At 35.2% G+C, this 24115-nt stretch overlaps 1 protein-coding gene and 1 non-coding gene across 6 annotated transcripts; both read left to right on the top strand.

The window, feature by feature from the left end:
* Positions 1-593: 593 nt before the first annotated feature.
* LOC127133244 (small nucleolar RNA R71) lies at positions 594-700 on the top strand. The gene has a single exon (XR_007807232.1). It is a non-coding gene; the product is annotated as a small nucleolar RNA R71 (small nucleolar RNA).
* Positions 701-5914: 5214 nt separating this feature from the next.
* On the top strand, positions 5915-14155 carry LOC127127888 (eukaryotic translation initiation factor 4G). 5 transcript variants are annotated; one of them, XM_051057163.1, is made up of 10 exons: positions 5915-6051; positions 6267-6504; positions 7069-7214; positions 7345-7494; positions 7647-7714; positions 7820-7876; positions 8162-9499; positions 9598-12527; positions 13392-13586; positions 13684-14155. In XM_051057163.1, exons 2-10 carry the CDS (start codon positions 6344-6346, stop codon positions 14012-14014), a joined length of 5376 nt encoding a protein of 1791 aa, XP_050913120.1. In that variant the 5' UTR covers positions 5915-6051; positions 6267-6343; the 3' UTR covers positions 14015-14155. The 5 variants fall into 5 exon arrangements, with proteins under 5 accessions (XP_050913120.1, XP_050913122.1, XP_050913121.1 ...); XM_051057165.1 differs by lacking the exon at positions 5915-6051 and having other exon boundaries at positions 6107-6504; positions 9598-10141; positions 10241-12527; XM_051057164.1 differs by lacking the exon at positions 5915-6051 and having other exon boundaries at positions 6107-6504; positions 9598-10141; positions 10235-12527.
* The last annotated feature ends 9960 nt before the right edge of the window (positions 14156-24115 follow it).

Genomic DNA, 24115 nt, shown 5'->3' with positions numbered 1-24115 from the left:
TTTGAGCGGTGATAAAATTTTCCATAATTTTCTCAAGGCTCAGCTTTGGTGGCACAGGTTGCATAGGTTGATTTGATCTAGGGGCTTGATAACTAGGTCTCGAGGGTGCATTATTTTAAATAGGGTTATTGTTTTTATAGGAGAAGTTCGGGTGATTCCTCCATCTAGGGTTGTAGGTATTCGAATATGGGTTCCCTTGGGTGTAGTTCACTTGCTCAGAGTGTGTTTCGTTTAATAGACTGCATTCTGCGGATTGGTGTCATTTGGTTCTACATATCTCACAATCCGACGAAACTGCGGCTACAGTATTCGGGTTTATGCACATATGCTCGACTTTGAGGGCCAATGCGTCCATTTTAGCTTGCATCATATCTATAGAGCTTAGTTCATGCACTCCTCCTTGGGCTTCCTTCTTCTCAACTGTTGCTCGTTCGACTCCCCATGATTGATGGTTTTGAGCCATATCTTCGATGAGGGCACTAGCTTCAGGATAAGGTTTGTTCATCAGAGCACCGCCTGCGGCAGCGTAGATGGTCATCTTTGTGTTGTAATGAAGTCCATTATAGAAGGTTTGAATGATTAACCAATTTTCCAAACCATGATGTGGGCATGCTCGTAACAACTCTTTATATCTCTCCCAAGCTTCGAACAACGATTCTCCTTGGTTTTGGGTAAATCTAGTTATATGGTTTCGAAGAACGGCGGTCTTACTCGGGGGAAAATATCTAGCAAGAAAAACTCTTCTAAGGTTATCCCAAGTCGTAATGGAATTGGGTGGAAGGGAATCTAACCATGATAGGGCTTTATCTCTGAGGGAAAAAGGAAATAATCTTAAACGTATTGCCTCAGGAGAAGCTCCATTGGTTTTAAAAGTGTCTGCTAATTGAAGAAATATTTTTAAATGTTGGTTTGGGTTCTCAGTAGCGAGACCTGCGAATTGTCTCTGTTGCACTAGTTGCAACAGGGATGGTTTAAGTTCAAAATTATTAGCTGGGATGCTTGGGTTTACTATACTAGAACTAGGTTCTTCATTAGATGGTTGAGCGAAATCTTTAAGAGGTCTTTGGTTTTGATCTTCGGCCATAGCTCTCTTAAATCTATGAAAGAATAAACGTGCGCGAGCGTAACGTTCAGGTTCCGCCAGAGGGTATACTAAGCTTAAACTTCCGGTGCTACGAGTTCTTCGCATTGACCGGCGGGAAATAGCCTAAGTCTAAACGATATAACAACAGGAAAATGAAGTTTGACGAAATTGGTCCCCGGCAACGGCGCCAAACACTTGATGCGTTGCTTTTCGCAAGTATACGAACGCGTCAGAGTAATATAAAAGATTGTCGAATCCACAGAGACCAAGTGTCAATCTATCGTTATCTATTGTTATGGTGTTTATCAAAGGCAATCAAAATAGGTGTTTTTGGAGTGTGCAATGAAAAGTAAAGTATTAAAATAAAATATAATTAATAAAGACAGGGTCGAATGTAATTCACGTAATCAATTAATAATCCAAGTACTTGTTAATAGAGTTACTTATGGGCAGTGTTTCCTACTTTGAAAAGAACTAATTTAACAGGAACTGTCGCTTTCGCGTATTCAGAACTGAGTTGTACTCCCTAATCAAACCCTTTTATTGTCACTTATAAAAAGGCGCGCATTGCGTTAGAGTAGTAAACCTATTTTTAAGAAATATAGTATCTTGACTAAGTTGAAAAGTATTATAACCTGGATTTCTTAACCAAAAGAGGTTCTTACGAACCAGACTCTAAACTTATAAACGCGTCCGAAAATAATTTTAAAATCTATTTTCTTCTTAATGTTAAAATCTTCTAATGAACTAGACAAAGCGCTTTCGCTGTTTTTGAAATAGTTAAAAACAATTAAGTTTAAAAAGACGTTGGACGACTTTCGATCTTACCCAACGGAATTGAAGTGCGGGAAAACTTAAGTTGAAAGTTAAAATAGCCCTTAAGTGTTTCTACAAACAATTGTACGAATTACTGATTCAATTACGATCCTCACATTCTAACCTTATAAATTTAGTTAGACATGGTAAAGTAAAATTTCATTAAAATAAATAAAAGTAGTGCGAGTGCGAAAAATAAATAATTTAAAACGAGTGCGAGGAAATAAATAAAGTAAAGCGAGTGCGAGGAAATAAATAAAGTAAAGCGAGTGAGAGGAAATAAATAAAGTAAAGCGAGTGCGAGAAAATAAACAAAATAAAGACAAGTAATAAAAACCTGCTCCAATCGGAGGGTTGAATAAATTGAAAAGCGGAAATGAAAATGGCGGCAGGATTAACTTCCTTCCAAAGTGCTCCAAACTCGATTACAGACTCTATCACAGACTCGATTACACAATTGTGGTAACACTCCAATGCGAAGCGATTACCACTTTATAATACTGAATATATGCCTAAGTGAAACAAAGTTGCTCTGAGTTTGCCTCTGCTCTAAGTTTGGATGATTGTAAAAGTGAATTCGAGTTTCTATTTATAAGCAAGTAAAAAGATGGAAATGACTTGGATGCCCTTCAACTTGAAAATGGGAGGGAAACTATTTTCCTCTTGTGGCGCTCGCCACAAGGCCAATCTGAGGCGCCTTAGTGGAAGTAGTGGGGAACGTGGAAGTTGAGGGAAGTTGAGCTTGGACACGTCATGGCAGGGTCTATGGCGCCAGCCATGGGGTAGGCCACAAGTACAAAATGCTGATTTTTAGGGTTTTTGGCTCTTTTTCGCTCCTTTTCTCGATTGGGGCTCCGATTAAAGTAAAAACCTGAAAACAAAGAAAAACATAGCAATAACACAACAAAATGATAATAAAACAACTAGAATGCATGTGAAATCAGAGTCGAAAATACGGTAAATTTTAGTGTTATCAACATTTCACGACGTGTACGAAAAGAACAACACTTCGCAACATCTATGCCATCGTCCAATACAAACAACAACTAAAGCTCCACAATCTCTACCTAAGTATCTGCATCACTTGCCTAAAGAATAACTCAGAAACAAACAGAGGATGAGAATACATTCACATATGTTAACTGTGTATAAAACATAAAGGATAATGCAATTAGCATAAATAATCAATCATGCAATCCATTCACAACAATAATAATTCACAAATACAAGTATGTATGTAATGTATTCATCTCATCTACTCCAATGCATGTGGTACCAAAATTTGGATATTCAGAGGTGTGTTACTGAATCATCAAACTCGTGACAAGACCGAGTCGTAACTCGTCACTGTACCAAAGTCTTACTCGTCATTGGACCGAAGTCCTAACTCACCAATGTACATAAGTCCTATTTATCTGCAATATACATGATGCATGAATGTTACACAAAGATATGTAATATTCATCTCAACCTCTAACTTCAATACTCGTCACTAATTCCTATCAAACCTAAAACTCAACGTAAATCATCACCAATGCAAGACCACATCAACGGTTCCACTGAAGCAAAACATCTCAGCTCAAACTCAACACTTTTCCTTTTCATGAGGAATTCATCATATCCTTAACACGACAATTAAAAATATATAATTCCTCATCAATACTCAGCAAACAAAATCAAACAACACCAAACAACCATAAAAAATAAAACTCGTATGTAACTCTAACAACTTTTATTCACGGTTTAAGGTTACATGCATATCCTTTAAGATCTAAAGAGAAACTCCAATTTAACTCAATTACTTATCAAACTCAACTCTAAAAATATCTATAACTATCAATTATTTATAAATATATTCAAAATCCTTAAATTACTTTATAGACTCCAAAGCTCCCACATTTCTAAACCTTCCATCTTGATTCATTAAGTTTACCTTTTACTTAAGTTTAAAATAATGTTTTGATATGATACTAAGGGTTTAAACAACTATATTGACAACACTTAATAGTTTAATTTAAACATAAAAATTAAACCCCAATAACTTCAAAGATTTTGCAAATTTAACTGGAAAACTCTAAAATAAGGAAAACGGAACATAAGACGCAAAATCGAAACGACTTGATTTTGGACAGTACCCGATTTTTGATTTCAGCTGATTTCGACAGCACCTGATTTTCGTAGAGTACTGTAAAGTACCCGATTTTAGATTTTGGTCGATTCAATATAGTGCCTGATTTCGATTTTAACTCTAGACAACCCCACACACACAAGCAATCATCATACATTAACCATATAACATTTATCACATCAATAATGCACAAATTAAACATTTATATTGTCAATTAGCCATAAAATCATCATCATGTTCATCAAATCCAAGTATATATTCGTGAACATAAAAAATCAGAATTCTACATACAGATTCATACGAAAACCATAATCAACAGAACACGAAAACAACATCACACCACAACAATCTAGAGAGGTTTTGCACAAACCATCTCAAGATTCAAAGCCACAGTAAATGGAGGAAAAGTAAAGGAAAAATGAAAGAGGTTAAGAGCCTATTTGTATCCTTCATGCATAAACACCCATATTATGAACAATTTCCCCCTTACTCGAATTCACATAAAATCTTTGAATCTACGACTATGAAGTCTCTTCTCCCACTACTATTTTGCTAGGTTTTTTCTCTTACTCTGCCGACAACTTATTTTCACCAAAACAACCCCCTCATTCTATTTCTCTTATCTATTTACATAAAAATCCTATTTTTATTTTATTAATTCCAATAGCCTCCTCAGCTCTTAATAATTCTATTCACCGCCTTAATTTTAATTAGTTTTTATTTTCCTTCCAAAAACAAAATTTCTCATTTTCTCTATTATAAAAATTACAATAATTTATACTAAAAATCCAACCATCTTCAATAGTACTAATAAATAATTCAAGGCATTCTAAACTCAATTAAAAATAAAATAATAAAAACTGAGGTGTTACATGGAGAGAGCAAGTTCACGAGGGTGAGAAATTTATGAATATTTTCTCTGTATTCATAATGATCTTCCTCATTGTGAGATATTTATAGAGACTTATTGGCCTACATTTAGGGTTTCTCGGGAATAACAACCATCCACCTAGTCATGATTGTGGACCCTTGAATCCATATTCTTAAGAATACGTGGTTTAGTTTATTGACTATATTTTTCAGGTTCTCTCTGACCAAGACATATCATTTCTCCCATGTTTCTCTATATTGGGTGAGTGTGGAGTGTCTCATGCGAGGTTATCTCCCTCGTGGTCGGTAGGAGGATGCTGCCCTTTGTTGGCGACATGGTCTCATTGCCCTTAGTGGGTACTTCGCAAATATATCATTACAAAATCCATCATTTTCTTCTTCTTTTGAATACTAGTGTTTTTAAATCATCAAACAAGATTATTTATAATTTTCATATATTTTTAAAAATTTTACAAAAAAATTAATTATGTATACTTAATTTATAAATTAATATAATATATAAATTTACAATAAATAAGTCAGTCTAATAAATTTAATAAGATTTTTTATAAACATTAATCAGACCTATTAAAATTAATATTTTTTTTAAACAAATGTAACCTTTTTATCAAAACAAGTTAGATCGAACTAAATTTTAAATTTTAAACAGGCCGTAGCATATAGCCCTAATATTCTAACCATGAAAATTTGAAAATGAAGGATATTTATTAAAATACAATTAATGAGTGATACAATTTATAATTGATTTTACAACATAATAAAAAAAAATACAATATAAATATAAAATTATTTTACACGTGTATCTAATCAATTAAGATAACAAACATATTTTAAAAATAAATGAATAATAGAGTATCATTTTCATTTAATTTAATAATTTAAAATATACCAAATCATTATCTATAATTGATATTTTAATAATCTAGCTAAAAACATGCATAAAATCTAGTTAAAAAGATTATAAAAGATTTGTTAAAAAATTGAAGAGATCCAATAAAAGACATATATTACCCCCTCTTTCTTTAACTGCCTTATAAAGTCTCACTATTTCGTATTTTTTACTCTCTCTCTCTCTCTCTCTCTCTCTCTCTCTCTCTCTCTCTCTCCTATTCTCTCTCTTGTCAGCTCTCAGGTACTTTCTCTCTCTACTGCAAAACTAATAACCACCGATTTAATAAAAATATAAACCCTAATTTCACACACATCACTCTCTTCACGTCTTCACTTCACACTCTGCATCACTATATATACTTTTTCTCATTATACATTCCAATCATTATCAATCTATTTTCAAATTCCTCAAATGCATGTTATCGACATGATCATGATTTCGTTATTTTCTTGCAGGGAAATTTGAGGGGAAAATTCCCTCTTTTTTTTTGTTTCTTTAATTTTATTTTTTGAGGAATTAAGGGTTGGGATTTATGTCCTTCAATCAATCAAAGTCCGATAAGAGCGACACTGCGCACCGACGCTCCGCCCGATCCGCCAGCTTTAATCAGCACCGAGGTAACTCCGGCGGTTCTTACGTTAAGGCCGGCACCGGCGCGGCCGCGCCTTCACCCGCACTCTCGTCTTCTCGGAGGTTAGTTTCTTAGGGTTTTTTTCCTTCAAATTTTTGTATTTGTAGTTTTCACACTGTGACGTGGGGTAGATTTTTAAATTTGATTTGAGTGTTGTTGAATATGCGAATGGACCCTGCAAGTATCTAGTTTTTGATTTTGTCATGTAATTTTTGTTTTGTTTTTTTGTTTAGTTCTGGCAAATGTACAATTTTTTTTGCTCTTGGTCCTTGTTGTTTTGTTTTAGTTATTGTAAACTGATTCCATATTGGAATTGATCCTTATAATATAGGTAGAGTGTGTGATTTTAAATTTAATCCTCAAAAATATGAACAAAAGAATGTTACAAAAAGTAAAAACCAATTTTTGAATAGGTTTTGCAGGGGTTAAAGCAAAACATCATTGAACTAAAAGCAAAAGATGCTATATTTGTAGGGACTAAAAACAAAAAACTATTTTTTTAGTGGGACTGATGTTTGTAGAGAGTAGAGACCATTTGCATATTTAAGCCAACATTATATTGTATGATTTGTTTTTATTTCTTTACCTTCCTTCAACATTTTGATACTGGTTGTTGTTTGTGTTAGTTTTAATAAGAAGTCTAATAATCATGCACAAGGTGGGCCGCCTATGGTAAAGCCTACCCCGGCAAATGCGAATTCAGCTGAGTTAAATTATGCTTCTGTAGTCCGAGCAACACCAAATGGTTCCCATGTACAACCGCAATTTCATGGTAAGCTTGGACCTTATAATAGTTTTTTTTAGTGATTTTTTTATGTAATGTTGTTTGGTTGAAATTGAATGTTTGGTCAAATGTGATTGATTGTTTCTAATGTATGAAACTTATCTATGTTTTATCATAGGAGGGTCTGATGCATCAGTTACAAGTGCAACTACCAAGCCATCTGAAACATCAGCTGCCCAGAGGAGCACCAGGGTTGTTCCTAAAGCTCCTATTTCTCAACCTCCTTCCGTGATTTCCGATTCAGCAGCTCCTACGACCCCTGCTAAGGGTATGTTATTACCACTCATTCAGGTTTTTATGTAGCACATAAGATGTGTCATAACATTTTTGGTTTCTATTGGGTCATAGTTGAAAAAACAACTTTTTCTAACTTATTATTTGTGGCTTGTGAGAGTGATCTGATTATGCTATCTTTCCCAGGTGATGCATCCAAAGCATTCCCTTTCCAATTTGGATCTATTAGTCCTGGCATTATGAATGTGATGACTGTAAGTTTCTCATTTGCAAATTACTTAACATGCACCTGTAGTTTAGTATTAATCAACGCCTAGAATTGTAGGGGGAGTTAATCTCTTCTGTTATAATGTATGCAGATTCCTGCTCGCACAAGCTCGGCCCCTCCTAATATAGATGAGCAAAAGCGTGATCAGGTGTGTTATTTCTTTTTCCCTTTCATCTTGTTATTTGTAAATAATATAGATTTATCAACACTACCTTATCCTTAAGAAGGAAAGAGGATGTAATGGTGGGCCCTGATTCTGACACCACTAATACCTTTGAAAGTTTGTTGTGTATCATTTTCCCGAAATAGAAGCTGAAAAAGCAGTGCATCAAATTTCTTTTTAACGTAGTCTTGAAGTTGATATTGTCTGCTTGCTTTCATAGCAATCAATGCAAATAATTTTATTTTTTTGTTATCTAATCTCAACATTCAGGCTCGTCATGATTCTTCAAAACCTGCGCCTTCTGTGCCGACACCTCCTGTTCCAAAGCAGCTTCCTGTTCCAAAGCAGCTGCCAGCTAATAAGGATACAGGTGTCGTCGACCAATCTAAGGGTGGGGAGATTCATACTGGTACAAGGGCAAAAAAGGATACTCAATCGTCACATTTACCTCCACCAAGCTTGATGCACAAGCCTTCTGTTATTCCTATAACTGGGATGTCAATGGCAATGCCATATCACGAGTCACATGCACCTGTGCACTTTGGTGTTCCTAATCCACAGATTCAACCTCGAAGTATGTCAACATCTCTTCAGATGCCTTTACCAATTGGAAATGCTGCGCAAATGCAACACCAAATGCAACACCAAGTATTCGTTCCAAGTCTTCAACCCCATTCTGTCCATCCTCAAGGAATCATGCATCAAGGCCAAAATATGGGTTTCACTCCTCAAATTGGTCATCAAATGGCCCATCAGTTAGGCAACATTGGTATGGGCATCAACCCACAATATTCTCCTCAGCAAGGAGGAAAATATGCTGCTCCTCGTAAAACTACTCCAGTGAAAATAACTCACCCTGATACCCACGAAGAGCTTAGACTTGATAAAAGGGCCAATGCATATTCAGATGGTGGGTCATCTGGTGCTAGGCCTCATTCTGGCATCCCTTCTCAATCTCCGCCTGTCCAGTCATTTCCTGCTTCGCATCCTATCAGTTACTATCAACCCAATTCTCCCTTTTATCAAACTCCTAGTTCTCTTCCATTATCAAATAGCCAGATAACCCCCACTACCCAGCCCCCAAGATTAAATTATACAGTGAATCGTGGTCCGCAAAATGTTGGTTTCGTGAATTCAGTGTCTCATAATTCCCTGCCTGTTAATAAAACCGTCGCTTCTATTTCTGGCATTGTTGAACCACCTAATCGGGAATTTTCCCGTGATGTGCCGAATGCAATCTCATCAACTGTGTCAGGAGCCTCTTATGTGTCTATAAAGCCAAGTGGGTCTGGCGTTGTGATCTCATCATTTTCCGATTCAATTTCTGGTGCTAAAAAAGATGGATCTCCTAATTCCGTGGTAACATCTAGTGATGCCAGCGCTTCTTTGCCACCAAAGGAGTCTGGTACTTGTTCTGAAATCTCTTCCCAACAATCTACTGTTGCATCTTCTGAGAAGCTTACATCAGCGTCCTTGTTGCCTTCTTCATCTGTCTTGAGTAAGAATATGGTTTCAGATGTATCCAAAAACGAGGGCAAAAACAAGGAATCTCTTAGTAGGTCAAATTCTTTGAAGGATAATCAGAAGAAAGGACAATTGCAGCATCAGGTACAAAAGTGCTAGCTAATCAAATATCCTTTTGCTAATTTGTTCTCAGTTTGGTTCAAGTCTTGTGAATCTTTTTATTTTTATTTTTCCCCACACAGGTGGCTGTACAATCTTCTGCTGTGGCCAATGAACCTTCTCTAGCTGTTGATGGTGGTACCTATGATTGTGTAGCTTCTGAAGTTGTAGGAACTAAAACACATTCTGCAGCAATTGCCTGTGAAGATTTATCAGCAGCAGCTTCAGGCACATTATCAGCTGCCAGTGAGAGCCTGCCTTCTGTGTCACTTGAGGAAAAGACCATTTGTTCTAGACAAGTCTCTGCTTGTGTTTCAGTTGGAGGACCTGTTACTCAAGCCGTTAGTTTGAACAATCATAACAGTGCTAAGGTAGATGAATTATCCCAAGAGGATAAACAATTAAGACAGACCGTTTCAACTCTTCAGGGATGTAAAAATGTTCGTGACGGCGGGACAGAATTTAATCAACTCAAACAGGGTGTTAGTGTTACAGAGTTAAACACTGAGGATGTAACTTTAGAGACTGGACAGCAAGGGCAGGGTGGATCTGCAAGTTACATCACAGAATGTGACAGGATGGCCGATAATTTAAACACGTCTACCTCTACTACATTGGATTCTAAAGGTAACTCTTTAAACAGAAATGATAGTGTAAATAGTAATGAAGCTATTTCTACAAATTTTGGCCCATCATATCGACAATCTTCCGATCATTTAGAAACAGCTTCAAAACATTGCAAGGATAGTTCAGAGGATGCTATTGTTGGCAGTGGCTCGGTGTCTCTTCCAGGTGCACCAAGTACTATGGACCGACCAAGTTTAGAGCCAAGTAAAGTGAAAGCTTCATCAAAAGGAAAAAAGAAACGAAAAGAGGTTCTTCTGAAAGCAGATGCTGCTGGGATGACATTTGATCTTTATAACGCATATAAGCGACCTGAGGAAAAGGAAGAGGCTGTTGTCAGTTCGGAGAATACTGGATGTGTTTCTTCTGGAAATTTGAAGCAGTTGCCTGTGGATGCTTCTCAGCCAAATGTAGTTGCAAATGAACAATGCATGCAGAGTAAGGCTGAACTTGAGGACTGGGAGGATGTCGCTGACATGTCCACACCGAAACTAGAAGTATCAAATAAAACTCAACTGGTTAGCGACGACAGTGCAGTTACTGAAAAGAAATACTCTCGAGATTTTCTTTTGAAATTTGCAGAGCATTGCACTGATCTTCCTGAAGGGTTTGAAATCTCGGCAGACATGGAGGCTTTGATGGATCGTCGTGGGAGTGGTGTTATTGAGGACGATAAATGGAGTAAAGCGTATGGTGTTATTGGTAGTGGAGGTAGTACAGGACTTAGACCTAGCCAAGTAGGCAATTTTGGCGTTTTAAGGAATCTACGCCCACAGGGAATGCAATATGGGGGAGGGATTCTCTCTGGGCCAATGCAATCCATGGTAAATCAGGGAGGAATGCAAAGAAATAGCGCTGATGGTGAAAGGTGGCAGCGTAGTGTTAGCTTCCAGCAGAGGGGTTTAATTCCATCTCCTTCTCAATCTCCTATGCAGATGATGCACAAAGCTGAGAAGAAGTATGAGGTTGGTAAAGTGACAGACGAGGAACAGGCGAAGCAGAGGCAATTGAAGGGTATATTGAACAAGTTAACTCCACAGAATTTTGAGAAGCTTTTTGAGCAGGTAAAAGCAGTTAATATTGACAACGCAGTCACTCTCACTGGTGTCATCTCACAGATCTTTGAGAAGGCCTTGATGGAACCTACCTTCTGTGAAATGTATGCCAATTTCTGTTTTCATCTGGCAGCTGCATTGCCTGATCTCAGTCAAGACAATGAAAAGATAACATTTAAGAGATTACTGTTAAACAAGTGCCAAGAAGAATTTGAGAGGGGTGAAAGAGAGCAAGAAGAAGCTGATAAAGCTGATGAGGGTGAGGTGAAACAGTCTGATGAGGAAAGAGAAGCAAAACGATCCAAGGCTAGAAGACGAATGTTGGGTAATATCAGGTTAATTGGAGAACTATATAAGAAGAGAATGCTGACAGAGAGGATAATGCACGAGTGCATCAAAAAGTTACTCGGTCAGTGTCAGAATCCTGATGAAGAAGATATTGAAGCTTTATGCAAACTGATGAGTACTATTGGGGAGATGATTGATCACCCCAAAGCCAAGGAACATATGGATGTATATTTTGAAAGGATTAAATTATTATCAAACAACATGAGTTTATCTTCTAGGGTGAGGTTCATGTTGAAGGATACCATTGATTTAAGAAGGAATAGATGGCAACAAAGGAGAAAAGTTGAAGGTCCAAAGAAGATTGAAGAGGTGCACCGAGATGCTACCCAAGAGAGGCAATCCCAAGCTGGTAGGCTGGGTCGTGGTATGGGTATTAGTGCAGCAAGAAGGGTCCCTATGGATTATGGTTCAAGAGGTTCATCTATATTATCCCCTCCTAATGCTCAGATGGGTGGATTGCCTACTCAAGTTCGTGGTTATGGTTCTCAGGATGTTCGTGGTTATGGTTCTCAGGATGTTCGTGGGTATGAAAAGCAATCTTACGAGGCTAGGACACTGTCTATTCCCTTGCCTCAAAGGACTTTAGCTGACGAGTCAATAAACTTGGGACCCCAAGGTGGTCTGGCTAGAGGAATGTCCATCAGAGGTCCTCCTGCAGTTTCAAGTTCTACGGGTCTTAATGGTTATAGTAATTTATCTGAACAGGCTTCATACAACTCTAGGGAGGACCACCCTCCAAGATATGTTTCGGATAGATTTTCTGGTCCAAATGCTTATGATCAATCAAGTGTTCCAGAGCAGAATATGAATTATAGTAACAGGGACTTGAGAAATGTAAATAATAGAATTCTTGATAAACCTGTTTCAAATCCACCTCCTACCCAAGCACAAGAGACATCGGGCTCCCATAATACCTCTTCAGAAAAGGGTTTGTCAGAAGAGCGACTACAGAACATGTCCATGGCAGCAATTACAGAATACTATAGGTACTGCTTTATATTCTCGTGGTTTCTATTCCCTTTGTTTAATCTTATTGTGCCAATTATGTTTTCTTTCCAAGAAACGTGATTTCTAGTTTGGTATGCATATTTTCTTAGAAGTGCAATTATGAGGATAATGGGACATTCTCACATGGCAGCTACATTATAACCACCAGGAATACAATATTCTATTTTCCTTCCTTGGGTATAGGATGCTCATGAGTGTGTGTGTGTGTGTGTTTCCTGGGAACAATCCTTAAGTTTATTCTACCAAACATGGGAATAAATATTTCAGATATTAAATTCCTGGAATTCACTGTATAACTGGGAAACAAACACCCAATTGATAATTATGTTCTTTACGTTTTGGACATGCATTAAGCCTCTGGGTGCGGGCTGTGTTTTCTATTGAGTCTTCTATCTCTCAACATGAAAACTTTTGCCCCCCCATGTTTCTAAGTTTTATCAACATATTTGCATTTTCACATAGCCTTACATTGTTCCTCTAGTTCAAACTATATTTAATTGTCTTGGTTGTAAACTAGTAGTTAGGTACTTTTTATTATTTCTATTCAATGACAGGTTAAGTCTCCGATTTTTTTTATAATTTCTATTCAATGATAGGACCAAGATAAAATCAAATTTTATTCTTTGAAACTCAACATCTTAATTCAACAAGAAACAAATTCGAAACAGAAGGTGGGGCATTCCCCCCCAAGTCTTTGAACCGACAAGTTTTGCTAAACCAACAAGATGCATGTCACACAAACTTGTTTTCTTATTTGTGTAGTGTTTCTGCGATGATTTATTTTCAAGTTATCTTGTTTTTTCTCTAAACGATCTGATCTGACTTAAAATTGTGCAATTCAGTGCTAGAGATGTGAGCGAAGTTGTTTTGTGTGTCAAAGATCTGAACTCTCCAAGCTTTCATCCTTCCATGGTTTCTGTCTGGGTCACAGACTCATTTGAGAGAAAGGACACACAGCGAGAACTTTTAGCCAAACTGCTGATCGACCTTGTGAAATTACATGGTGGCACCTTAAGTCAAGCCCAGCTCATTAAAGGGTGAGTTTTATTTGAAAACAACGACTAGTAATGAGAACCTGTTACTGTAAATATTAAAAAATTGAAATTGTTGCTCATTTCTGTTTATCTTCGACAGGTTTGAATCTGTTCTCAGTACTTTGGAAGATGTGGTTACGGATGCCCCAAAAGCACCGGAGTTTCTTGGCCGCATTTTCGCTAAAGCTATAACAGAGCATGTAGTCTCTTTGAAGGAGATTGGGAGGTTAATACGCGACGGCGGAGAAGAACCAGGACGCCTCATACAAATTGGACTTGCAGCTGATGTTCTTGGAAGCACATTAGAAGTGATACAAATCGAGAAGGGTGATGCCTTTTTGACAGAGATCCAGACAAGCTCCAACTTGCAATTGCAGACTTTCCAGCCACCAGGACCAACCAAATCACGAAAACTAGATAAATTTATTTAGAGGATATAGAGATAGTGAAATTTTATTCATGTCTTGGTTTTGCAGAAAAGCTTTTTTCTCGTGAATCTGTGTTAAAAATAATAATCTTGTCTGCTATTATGAAAAAGTACAGTTAAGCATCAGAAATTTTGGGCTGAGATATATCATGTTTGTCATGAATGTTTATTCTTTTCTTTAACAGTGCTGCGTCATTCAACTGTCAATGAAAATATAATATCCTATTGAACTGTAGCATCTATTTCCAACCGTTGCCAATTTATGAAACAATATTCTAAAGTGTTGAAAATGTTTTATTAAATATTTCATGTTGACTTTCAACATTTGATATTTATGTTGCATACTAAAGAGAAGTTATTAATTCCAACAAGTAACACCAAATAATCACCAAAATGAGGCAACAAAGACAATGACTTCTTTTAGAATTTGGATATAGAAAAATGCAAACTTGGAAGGCAAGGAAGCAGCGCTGTTCGACTAATTCATAGTAAATCGTAAGATTATAAAATTAAAGAACGTCTAAAATTAATCCACATCAATGCACATACTCTATGTAAAAGCTATTTAGTTGAAGATTTAGCATAAAAAATGTATTTAGATTAGTTAAAGATTTAGCATAAAAAGATATATTTAGATTAGTTAGTAAAATTACTTAGTTACTTAATTAATTAGTTAGTTTGGTTAGTTGTTCTTTATTAGCTATATAAATTTTGCACACTTTATACAACAAAATACTATCTAGTTATTTGATATATTTTTATTATTATTTGACTTCTATAAAAAATCAGAAAAATAATTATTCTACTATATTTCTTTATTTTTGTTTTAAATGTATTTTTCGATCTCTTAATTTTTTTTTTAAATTTCAATTCTCCTATTTTAAAATTCAGTTTTTAGTTTTTTTAGATCTCTTTTATTCTATCAATTTTGTATAGTTGATATTTTTAATCTAATATGCGGTATTGAAAACGTGACATCATTTAAACATCATTTAAACATGCCATTTTATATAATTAAATTAATAATTAATTTTAAAATTTCATATAGTTAATTAATAAATTAGTTTAACATTTTTAAAACAATTCCTTGTTTTGTCGACCTTCCCCTTTTTTTTAACCATAAAAGTGAAAACCTAAATAATATTCAATCTTCCTTCGTCAATGTTATCTTTCCCAATTGTTTATCCGGATTCACATTCAAACGAAGTTGGTATTTTCTAAAGCTGAAGCGACGGTCAAGTTTTCTGAATCACTTTCAATTGAAGTTCAAGTGAAGTTCATATCTTTCTCAATCGTTTGTGATTGACGAAACCACCTACAATATGGAATATCAACGAAGAAATAAAATCTTGTGTCAAGTATATTATCTATAGTCCCCTATTTGAACAAAAGTATGTTCTGGTTATGTTTGTGTATTGGTTGGTCCCACATTTTTTTATATGCTGTGGTCCCATTTTTTTTTTTACGTTGTTTGTGGTCTCACGTGTTTTTTTGTTTAGTATTTATGTTGTGGTCTTAAATTGTCTATGTTGTTTAGTTAGTTTGTTATTGTCCACATTTGTTTAAGAAAATCATATTATTTTAAATGATTGTTAAGGCCGATTCAAAGTTAAAGAATTAAGTTAGAGATACACCATAAGGGTGAATTAGTTCACATACATGTTAAATGGTTTGTCAATGAGGAGGTCTCAAAAATGATTTAGATGTGAGATGCTGGTTATATGTCATGTATACAGTTGGAGAGTTTGATAAAAAATAGGATTATAAGAATATCAAGTATACGTGATATTGGAACTCTATATTTAGTTTTGTTTGTGGTCTTAGACCTGTGAACAATGATATTGATGTTCTTTGATTTTCTAAAGATCATGCATACGTTAGTACATGTATATCTCGAGCATAATATAGACAATTTTGTGGTAGTAAATAAAACTGAGTTAGGACTAGTTATGACGAAGAAGTACATTCACATTTTATGAGTAATTATACAACATAATCTATTGTTTTAGCTAGTAGATTTATTATTTTGTATATGTTTTAATTCATTCTAGCTTGTTTCTATATCATTTAGATTAGAGCATAATAAATGCTCTCTATTGTAGTTTTGATATATTTATTATTGTTTTAAGTATTGTTCTGATGATCTGAGCAAGACAATCGGGGACAGAAACTGAGAGTTCAAGATGGAATCAAGCTGAACTCAATTAAGGAATAAAATGTTAGATGATGGCAACGATCTAGAAGGGGGGTTGAATAGATCGCCTAATAAAAAATTTCTTATTCAAATTTTGTTTTGAAAGATATTTTTCTATGGCAAGCGAAAACGAATTGGATCGACTCTCATCTATCCGAACCGTTATTTATAGGATCGGATATGCATACAAACCGCAAAGTATGCTAAAGATGAGAAAATCCAATCAACAAGTGCAATATAGTTTGTTTGAATATAAACCACACTTAAGATAAACGATTTCCAATGAGAAGTAAAAATAAACTTGACATATGGTGTATATAATCTAATCTTACATGTTCTATGATGATGATGCACATTTTAGACAAAGATTGAAAGGACCAAATACACAAAGACTTAAGCTACCTAGTTTTGACATCATACAAAACATACCTAAGAGAGTATTGCACTCACATACTCCCCCTTTTTGGATGATGGCAAAATATACTATGCACTCTTGATCTCTTTGGCAAAAAAATCCCTTGAATATGTGCATCATAAACCTTATGCTTCTCCCCCTTTGACAATATCAAAAAGAGGCAAAGATGGAAAACGCGAGAAGCATCATGAACATTACACAACAACATATAGATTTAAACACACTCAGAGGCGTTTCAAGGATTAAACGAATCAATTAAAACAAGCACTCACATAGAAATGCGTCTAATTGAAAATGAAGCTTAATCATAAATACACAACCAATCAATAGACAAAGGAGATAATGACCATTACATATTTATCATAAAGGATTGTGGCAATAACACAAAAACAAGAAAACATAAATTCATTTTTCATGAAGAAAAAAAGATAAATAACATGCTAAACCACCAATATCATTAAAATACTTCAAATATAAGACATCGATGATAGGAGATACATATGATGACGAGATCAAACAAGATGTCACTGTTAACATATTAATTGAAAGAATCATGTTTAATGAATTATTTTTTTTGGAAGTGAACACATATGAAATCCATCATTCATCAATTATATCACATACTCATGGATCATAATCATGCAATCAATTTAGTCATAGATAAGTAATACATTTCATTGAAACTTTTAAGAGCAAAGAGATAAGTTGAGAATGATATCACCTCATAGGATGAGACGGAGAAAGCACCTCATAAGAAAATAAACTTTCGAACAAAAGTTAACCAAAATATAGAGAGTGCATGCAACAACATATGTTAGGCAAGATTTGAGACATCAAGAATTCCCAATTCCCGACGAATATTGAAAAACGGCTCAGTTGGAAGTGGTTTTATAAAAATATCTGCAAGTTAATTCTTGTTATCAACATGCTCAAAAACAACATCGCCTTTTTAAACATGGTCTCTTAGGAAATGGTGACGTATCTCAATATGTTTAGTACGAGAATGTAACACCAAATTTTTGGTTAGGCTGATTGCACTAGTGTTGTCACACGTGATAGGAATGCGTTCAAGTTTAATATTTAAGTCAAGTAGTTGTTGTTTGGGCCAAAGAATTTGAGCACAACAACTACCGGCTGCGATGTATTCCGCCTTGACAGTTGACAAAGCAACAGAGACTTGCTTCTTGCCATGCCAACTAGCTAATGAGTTTGTAAACAAGTGGCATATTCCACTAGTACTTTTCCTATCCAATTTGTAACCAGAAAAATCAGAATCGGAGTAACCAACCAAAATACAATCACTCCCTTTGGAAAACCAAAGCCCATACTTAGATGTACCATGAAGGTATCTAAGGATGCGCTTTACCGCTTTTAAACTTGATTCCTTCTAAGCGGATTGATATCGAGCACACATGCACACACTAAACATTATATCAGGCCTTGATGCAGTAAGATATATAAGAGATCTGATCATACCTCTATACATTTTAACATCAACATCCTTAACATTTACATCTCTATCCAAGTTCCATTTGTAGGCATTGGAGTGTCAATAGACTTCGAATTTACCATTTCGAGGCGTTTAAACAACTCATGACAATATTTTTCCTGACACACAAATGTTTCTTCCTTGAGTTGCTTGATTAGAATTCCGAGAAAGTAATTTAACTCCCCCATTAGACTCATCTCAAAATCACCCTTCTTAAGCTTAGAAAACTCTTTGACTAATTGCATGTTAGTAGAACCAGATATTATATCATCAATATAAATTTGAACTAAAAAAAGATGTTTTCTTTGACGTTTAATGAAAAGTGTAGTATCTACCTTCCCTCTAGAGTATCCTTAATCAAGTAAAAATGTACTAGGTCGCTCATACCAAGCCCTATGGGCTTGTTTGAAGCCATATGAAGCTCCTTTAAGTTTATAAACATGATTAGGATACTCATGGTTTTCAAATCCGGGAGGTTGGGAAACATACACTTCTTCATTTATGTAACAATTAAGGAAAGCACTTTTTACATCCATTTGAAATAATTTGATGTTTTTGGAGCATGATAAGCAATAAAATAAGACATGACGTACAAGTAGTACATGTAGTTTAAAATAAACTTATGCACAAAGAAAGAAGTGAAACAATATTACCTCACAAATGAAAGACCAAGAACGTGATCACTTACACTTCTTTTACTTATATAGCCAATATAAAATCCCTTTGTTATCAATTTGATTTCATTTAATTCATTTTCACAAATATACTTGGTACCTATATATTGATGATCTTGCGAATGTAGGACAAAATTCCACACAATAATTTAAACCCAAATAACATGCCCTTAGGCCAATACTCATCAAAGAGGATAATTAAATGATTTAAGATAAGAATTGAAACACTTTAAAAGATAACAGAAAATACTTATCTAAAAGCGTATAGTCACACTTTTGGCCAGGTTTCCAAGATATTGTAGAAGACTTGTATTCTCTTGACTTGATGATAATCTATTTTCCTCCTTAAGTTCAACCATTTCCATGAGATTAATCCATCTTTGATAACTTTAAGTATGTATTCTAAAGATTCATCTGCATCAAAAGAACTTTCCTGATGTTTCTTGGATAAAATACATCACAAAGGATGTATTCAACCTCGATAGTAGTAAGTACTTTCAAGAAATTATAATATCAAAGATAGGAGTGAAAGATGGATTTACCTACACTACCTTTTTCATGGTTTAACACTTATATTTGTTAACTTCATAGGTCACAACAACCTTCATTCCCACAAAGTCAATGAATAAGGAGATACTACCTTTTATATGCCTTGAGCTTCCCTTCTTAAGATCCCATACTCTCTTTAAGAAATCAAGACATTTTTCCTACAAAGTCAATCAATAATGCTAGGTACCCAATTTTAATTGGGTCATTGAGGGTGAGTGGAAACATTGTTGCACTTGGGCAACCATTGAAATACACCTTTAGGAACCTGAAATTGCCTAAATTTGCATTTAGCAATGGTATGACCTTTCTTACAATAATAGTGACAAGTCAAGTGACGATGAAAGTGACTTTCGCTATTAGATCCCCTTTCCACATGATTGTACTTCTTGTACGACTCATTTAAGGATCTTTTGAATTTTGTAGGATTAATAGCGAAGGTGAACTTTGGTTCTAATGCCTTGTCTAATTTGGCTTTTAGAGTATTGACCTATTTTTTCCAAATGTGACAAGTTTCATAAAGAAGATTTCTCATCCTCAATCTTATATTTGTTAGCATCTAAAATGGTTTGCTTAAGAGCTTCCATTTGTTTTTACGCTTCTAAAATTTTAGCTTCATAATATGAAAATATTCTCTTATTTGAAGCCAAGCTTTTAAAAGCATCTACCGCTTCACCATATATATTTTCAAAAGCAATTTGTAATTAAGAATAAGACCTTTCATCAATAAATTCCTATTTATAATGACTTACATTCTTCTCCTTATGCTTGTAATGACTTACATTCTGTAAGACCCCAATTTTGACCCTAAGATCCCTCATACTATCTCATCATTTACATTGGCTTTGGGATCCCACCTTGGCATCCTCCTTACCCCTCATTCACTGGGTTTGCATTGGGAGAGATCACCAAGCATTTGTGATTGTGTCATACTTTATTTTCTTTTGTTTACTAACCAAAATACCAAAAACATGCCTATGTATGTCTTTGTTTCTTTTGTAGGTGTGTGTGTGTGTCCATTTGTGCCCCCACCAAGCTCACAACTAGGGTTTGAGACCCTCAATGCAAATAGATCAATCAAACAATGGTCCACATTGGTTCAAAACATCATATATGGATCCCCATGTTCTTTATTGATCTTTTTGATCAAGAGTTTGAAGCTTGTTTGCCTTGGAAGCCCTAATTCATTTGGGTATCTTGTGTGACTTCCACAATAAGTTTGTTCATCATTTGGTCAAAGATATCAAGGTATACTTCATTTTACATCATCTTATGCATATATTATCCTCCATAAGTCCCAAAGATCAAGATAACTTCAAGTTTGCAAGTTGGTTCAAAGAGGTTGACCAGAGAAAGTCAACTGGTCAAGACTAGGGTTCCCTAGACCCTATCTCCTACAAGTTTTGTCATATGAAAATGATTCCAAGATTAAAATTACTATTTATGACATTACAAACAACTTTCATGTTTGAATCAAAAGCTAATTTTTCTTAGAAAGTCATTTTTATGGTGAAGGATTATAGGTCATTTTGTCTGTGCCCTAGTTATGAGGTCAACTTCCAAGGACCACAACTTGATAAATATTTATGATATGAAGACCATCCAAGTTTAATGATCAATTAAAATATGTCTTCTCCAACTTTTATTCTTTTAGAAATTTCAAATTCTACTTGCAAGGGCATGTGCCAAGAGGAAACATTATAGGTTACTTTGGGTCATTACCATTGAACAAGCAATTTTCCTCAACTTCTAAAATGCATAACTCCCTCATTCCAAATCTAAATGATGTCAAATTTGTGACCAAATTTAATAGTATTGAAATATATACAACTTTGGTGAAGGAACCATTTCCATTTGAAGCACATAACAAATGTTATTCATGGTGGAAGAAGTGGTCATTTAACTTGGGACTTAGAAAATTTTCAATCATGTTTGATTTCTCAAACTTCCACCTCAAAATTCATCATAATCCAAGCTCCAAATGAAAAGGTGTTCAACATCAAAGTTGTTCCCCTTGATGTCACCTTCCCAAATCATCCAAGATCACTTTATTTGGACAAGAATTAGGGGACTTGCACATGGTTCCTTTGGTGGGCTTGTTTTGGCAACATTGGAACTCAAATGATTATTTCCTTTTGCATGCTTCCATGTGATGACCTCAGTATCCATTATGCAAGAATTGGATTTGGATTTCATAATTGGTTGGGCCTAATTTAATGCCCATGCACCCATTCACAACTTGCTAAATTTGGCCAAAAATTCAAAAGGTGTGGAAATCAGTTCATGAGCTTATAAATAGAAGTGCATTGCTTCAGAGTGAATGACACACATTGCCCAAGCCTTGCCAAACCATTTATGAATCCTACTCCATAGAATTCCTTGAAGGCTTCTTTGAAATCGAGTTTGAGTTTCACCTTCTGTTTTGAGATTCAAACTTCAAGGATTCATTGCCATTTTCATCTTAATTGGTCACTGCAAGCAAGAGGAGGAGGAAGAACCAAGTGGATTCAGATCAAGATCAAGCCAAATAACTGCTACCCGAATGTGATTTTTCCAAACTTCAAACCTTCGATTCTCATTTAAGTTTTCTCCATTCTCTTTGATTATTGGTTGTCTGAAGTCCTACCAATGTAGGCAACAAGATTGAGTTGCTTTGAGGCCAAATCGAAGCAACTCAGATCGTGTACCTCAAAATTCAATTCCTCATATCTCTCAATATATTTGGAATTGGGTAAAATTGAGGCCAGATTCGATCTCCTGAGCTTTTTCTCTTTAAAATAGTGTTCTTACTTTTCATTTTCTGATTGGTTGAGGATGGACCAGTCCGGTGAGGTCCATCGGATAAGATGACCGGAGCTAGGGATCCGGTGGTGTGCCGACATTGTCCAGACCATCTGATCATGAGTCCACGTTTTAATCTCAACCCTCCCTTCTGACTACCATCCCTTTGACGCATTAACGGAGGAGTATGGTGAGAAGCACGCGCTTGGCCATCAGATCTCTCACCTCAGTTAATGAGGGAGATCTGATGGGCCTTGTTTTTTTGAATTTCTATTTTATTTATGATTTTCCATTTAACTCCTTTATTTTGTTTAATTCATATAAATTTCATTTTTAATCCAAAATATGGGACTTTCACAAAGAATCTTTAAATATTTTTCTCTTCCATTTTTTGAATTAAAAACATTTTTTGGATTAATTTTGATATTTTTCATGAACTAAATATTTTTTTGACATATTTTTAGTTATTTTAAAATACTTCTGACTTTCCAAATATCATGAATTTTTTTGCATAAGGTCCTTTGACCTTGTTTGACCTACGATAAATCCCTTGGTCATTTATTTGGTGTTTTGAAGGGATTTGAGGTTTTGTCCATTTTAAAATGCATTTTTATTCATTTTTAATTTGATTTTTAAATCGAATAATTGCTTGAAAATTATGTTGAGCCATTTTTATGGTCTTGTGATGTTTGACTTTCTGTTTGGCCTTGATCATGGTTGATTTGACTTTTGTTTGACCAATACTATTGGATTTAGGGGATTGATGAAAGGTACATTTCATCTCCCAAAATGAATGGATAGTATTGATCAGATTGATTTCCTCTTGTGATCAAATTGGATTTCTATTTCCCTTTCCCTCTTCATCTTCATCCCTATTCTTCTCCAATCCATCATGGACCAATGAAATCTCTTCATGTATAATGCTAGTTGATTCATCAATCACCTTGTGTCAGATGAATTAACATGAGCCAGACTGAGATAGGTATTTCCCCCCAATTTCTTTTAGTGTGTGGTATGTCTTAGGAGTTTGGTTCTTTGTACCAAATCTCTAACATGCATTAACACCTATATTTTTATTTTCCGACCTCAAATAGTTGTGACTTTTACATAAGTCCAATTACGATTGCTTAACATAAAGCTAAATTTGATCAAGAAGGCATAACATTCTAGTAAGTGAGATTGTAAGTCTCCCATTCTTCATGGCATTCTGTGAAGACTTTACCTTTTTTCCTTTCATGAGAGCTAGTGACATACTTGTTGAATTATCCAAGTTGGAGCCCTCCTCGTGGATGATGTCTTGGTTCAAGGATTCATACTTGTGAATGAATGGTTGAGTGTTCTACAAATAATGACTTAACAATTGAAACTCTTCACTAACATTTGACTAACACTTTATTAATTTTTCTTTACTTTCAAGTCATTTACTTAATACAATTTAAATTTCAATTTATTTATCATTCATCTATCATTTACATTTCATGCAACTTGTTTATGTTTCAGCTCTTTTCACTTTGCTCACTTGAGCTCAATCTTGTGATTGTATATATATTGTTTTCTTGTTTTTGTTTGTGGTCTTAGGACCTTAAAATACATAATAATAACAAAAACCCTAAAACAAACATCTTGGTGGACTGTTGGACTTGATCTGAACTTTTGGACTTAGGATATTCAACTTCCTTATGCTTTAAGGACTTGGTCAATGCCACTATCTGAGACTGAGTCATCCTTGCCTGTACCTTTCATCTAATACAAGAGACCTTGATGGACTTTGACTCATCTGTCATTTTGACTTTGTGCTTAGTTGTTATGCTGTTATTATTGTTGATGTCTGATGTTTGTTCTAAGTTGACCAAGGGACATGTTTTCATCTAATGCATTGAAAGAAATTGAAGATTGCTAGCTATCGGATTGCTTGCTTGGATATTCTGGCTATCTTTATTTGATTCCATGATTTTCATATGGTTTGGTTGGATATTGCTTATGCTTGTTGCTTGCTAAATTCCAAA

The sequence above is a fragment of the Lathyrus oleraceus genome, chromosome 3, assembly GCF_024323335.1.
Source record: "Lathyrus oleraceus cultivar Zhongwan6 chromosome 3, CAAS_Psat_ZW6_1.0, whole genome shotgun sequence".
NCBI lineage: Eukaryota > Viridiplantae > Streptophyta > Magnoliopsida > Fabales > Fabaceae > Lathyrus > Lathyrus oleraceus.
This window is presented reverse-complemented; position numbering and strand designations above follow the sequence as displayed.

Coding starts and splice junctions, on each gene's coding strand:
- LOC127127888 (XM_051057163.1), top strand. CDS start 6,344: ATGTCCTTCAATCAATCAAAGTCCGATAAGAGCGACACTGCGCACCGA. Junction 7,495..7,646: donor TCCTACGACCCCTGCTAAGG/GTATGTTATTAC, acceptor TATCTTTCCCAG/GTGATGCATCCAAAGCATTC. Junction 7,715..7,819: donor GCATTATGAATGTGATGACT/GTAAGTTTCTCA, acceptor TAATGTATGCAG/ATTCCTGCTCGCACAAGCTC.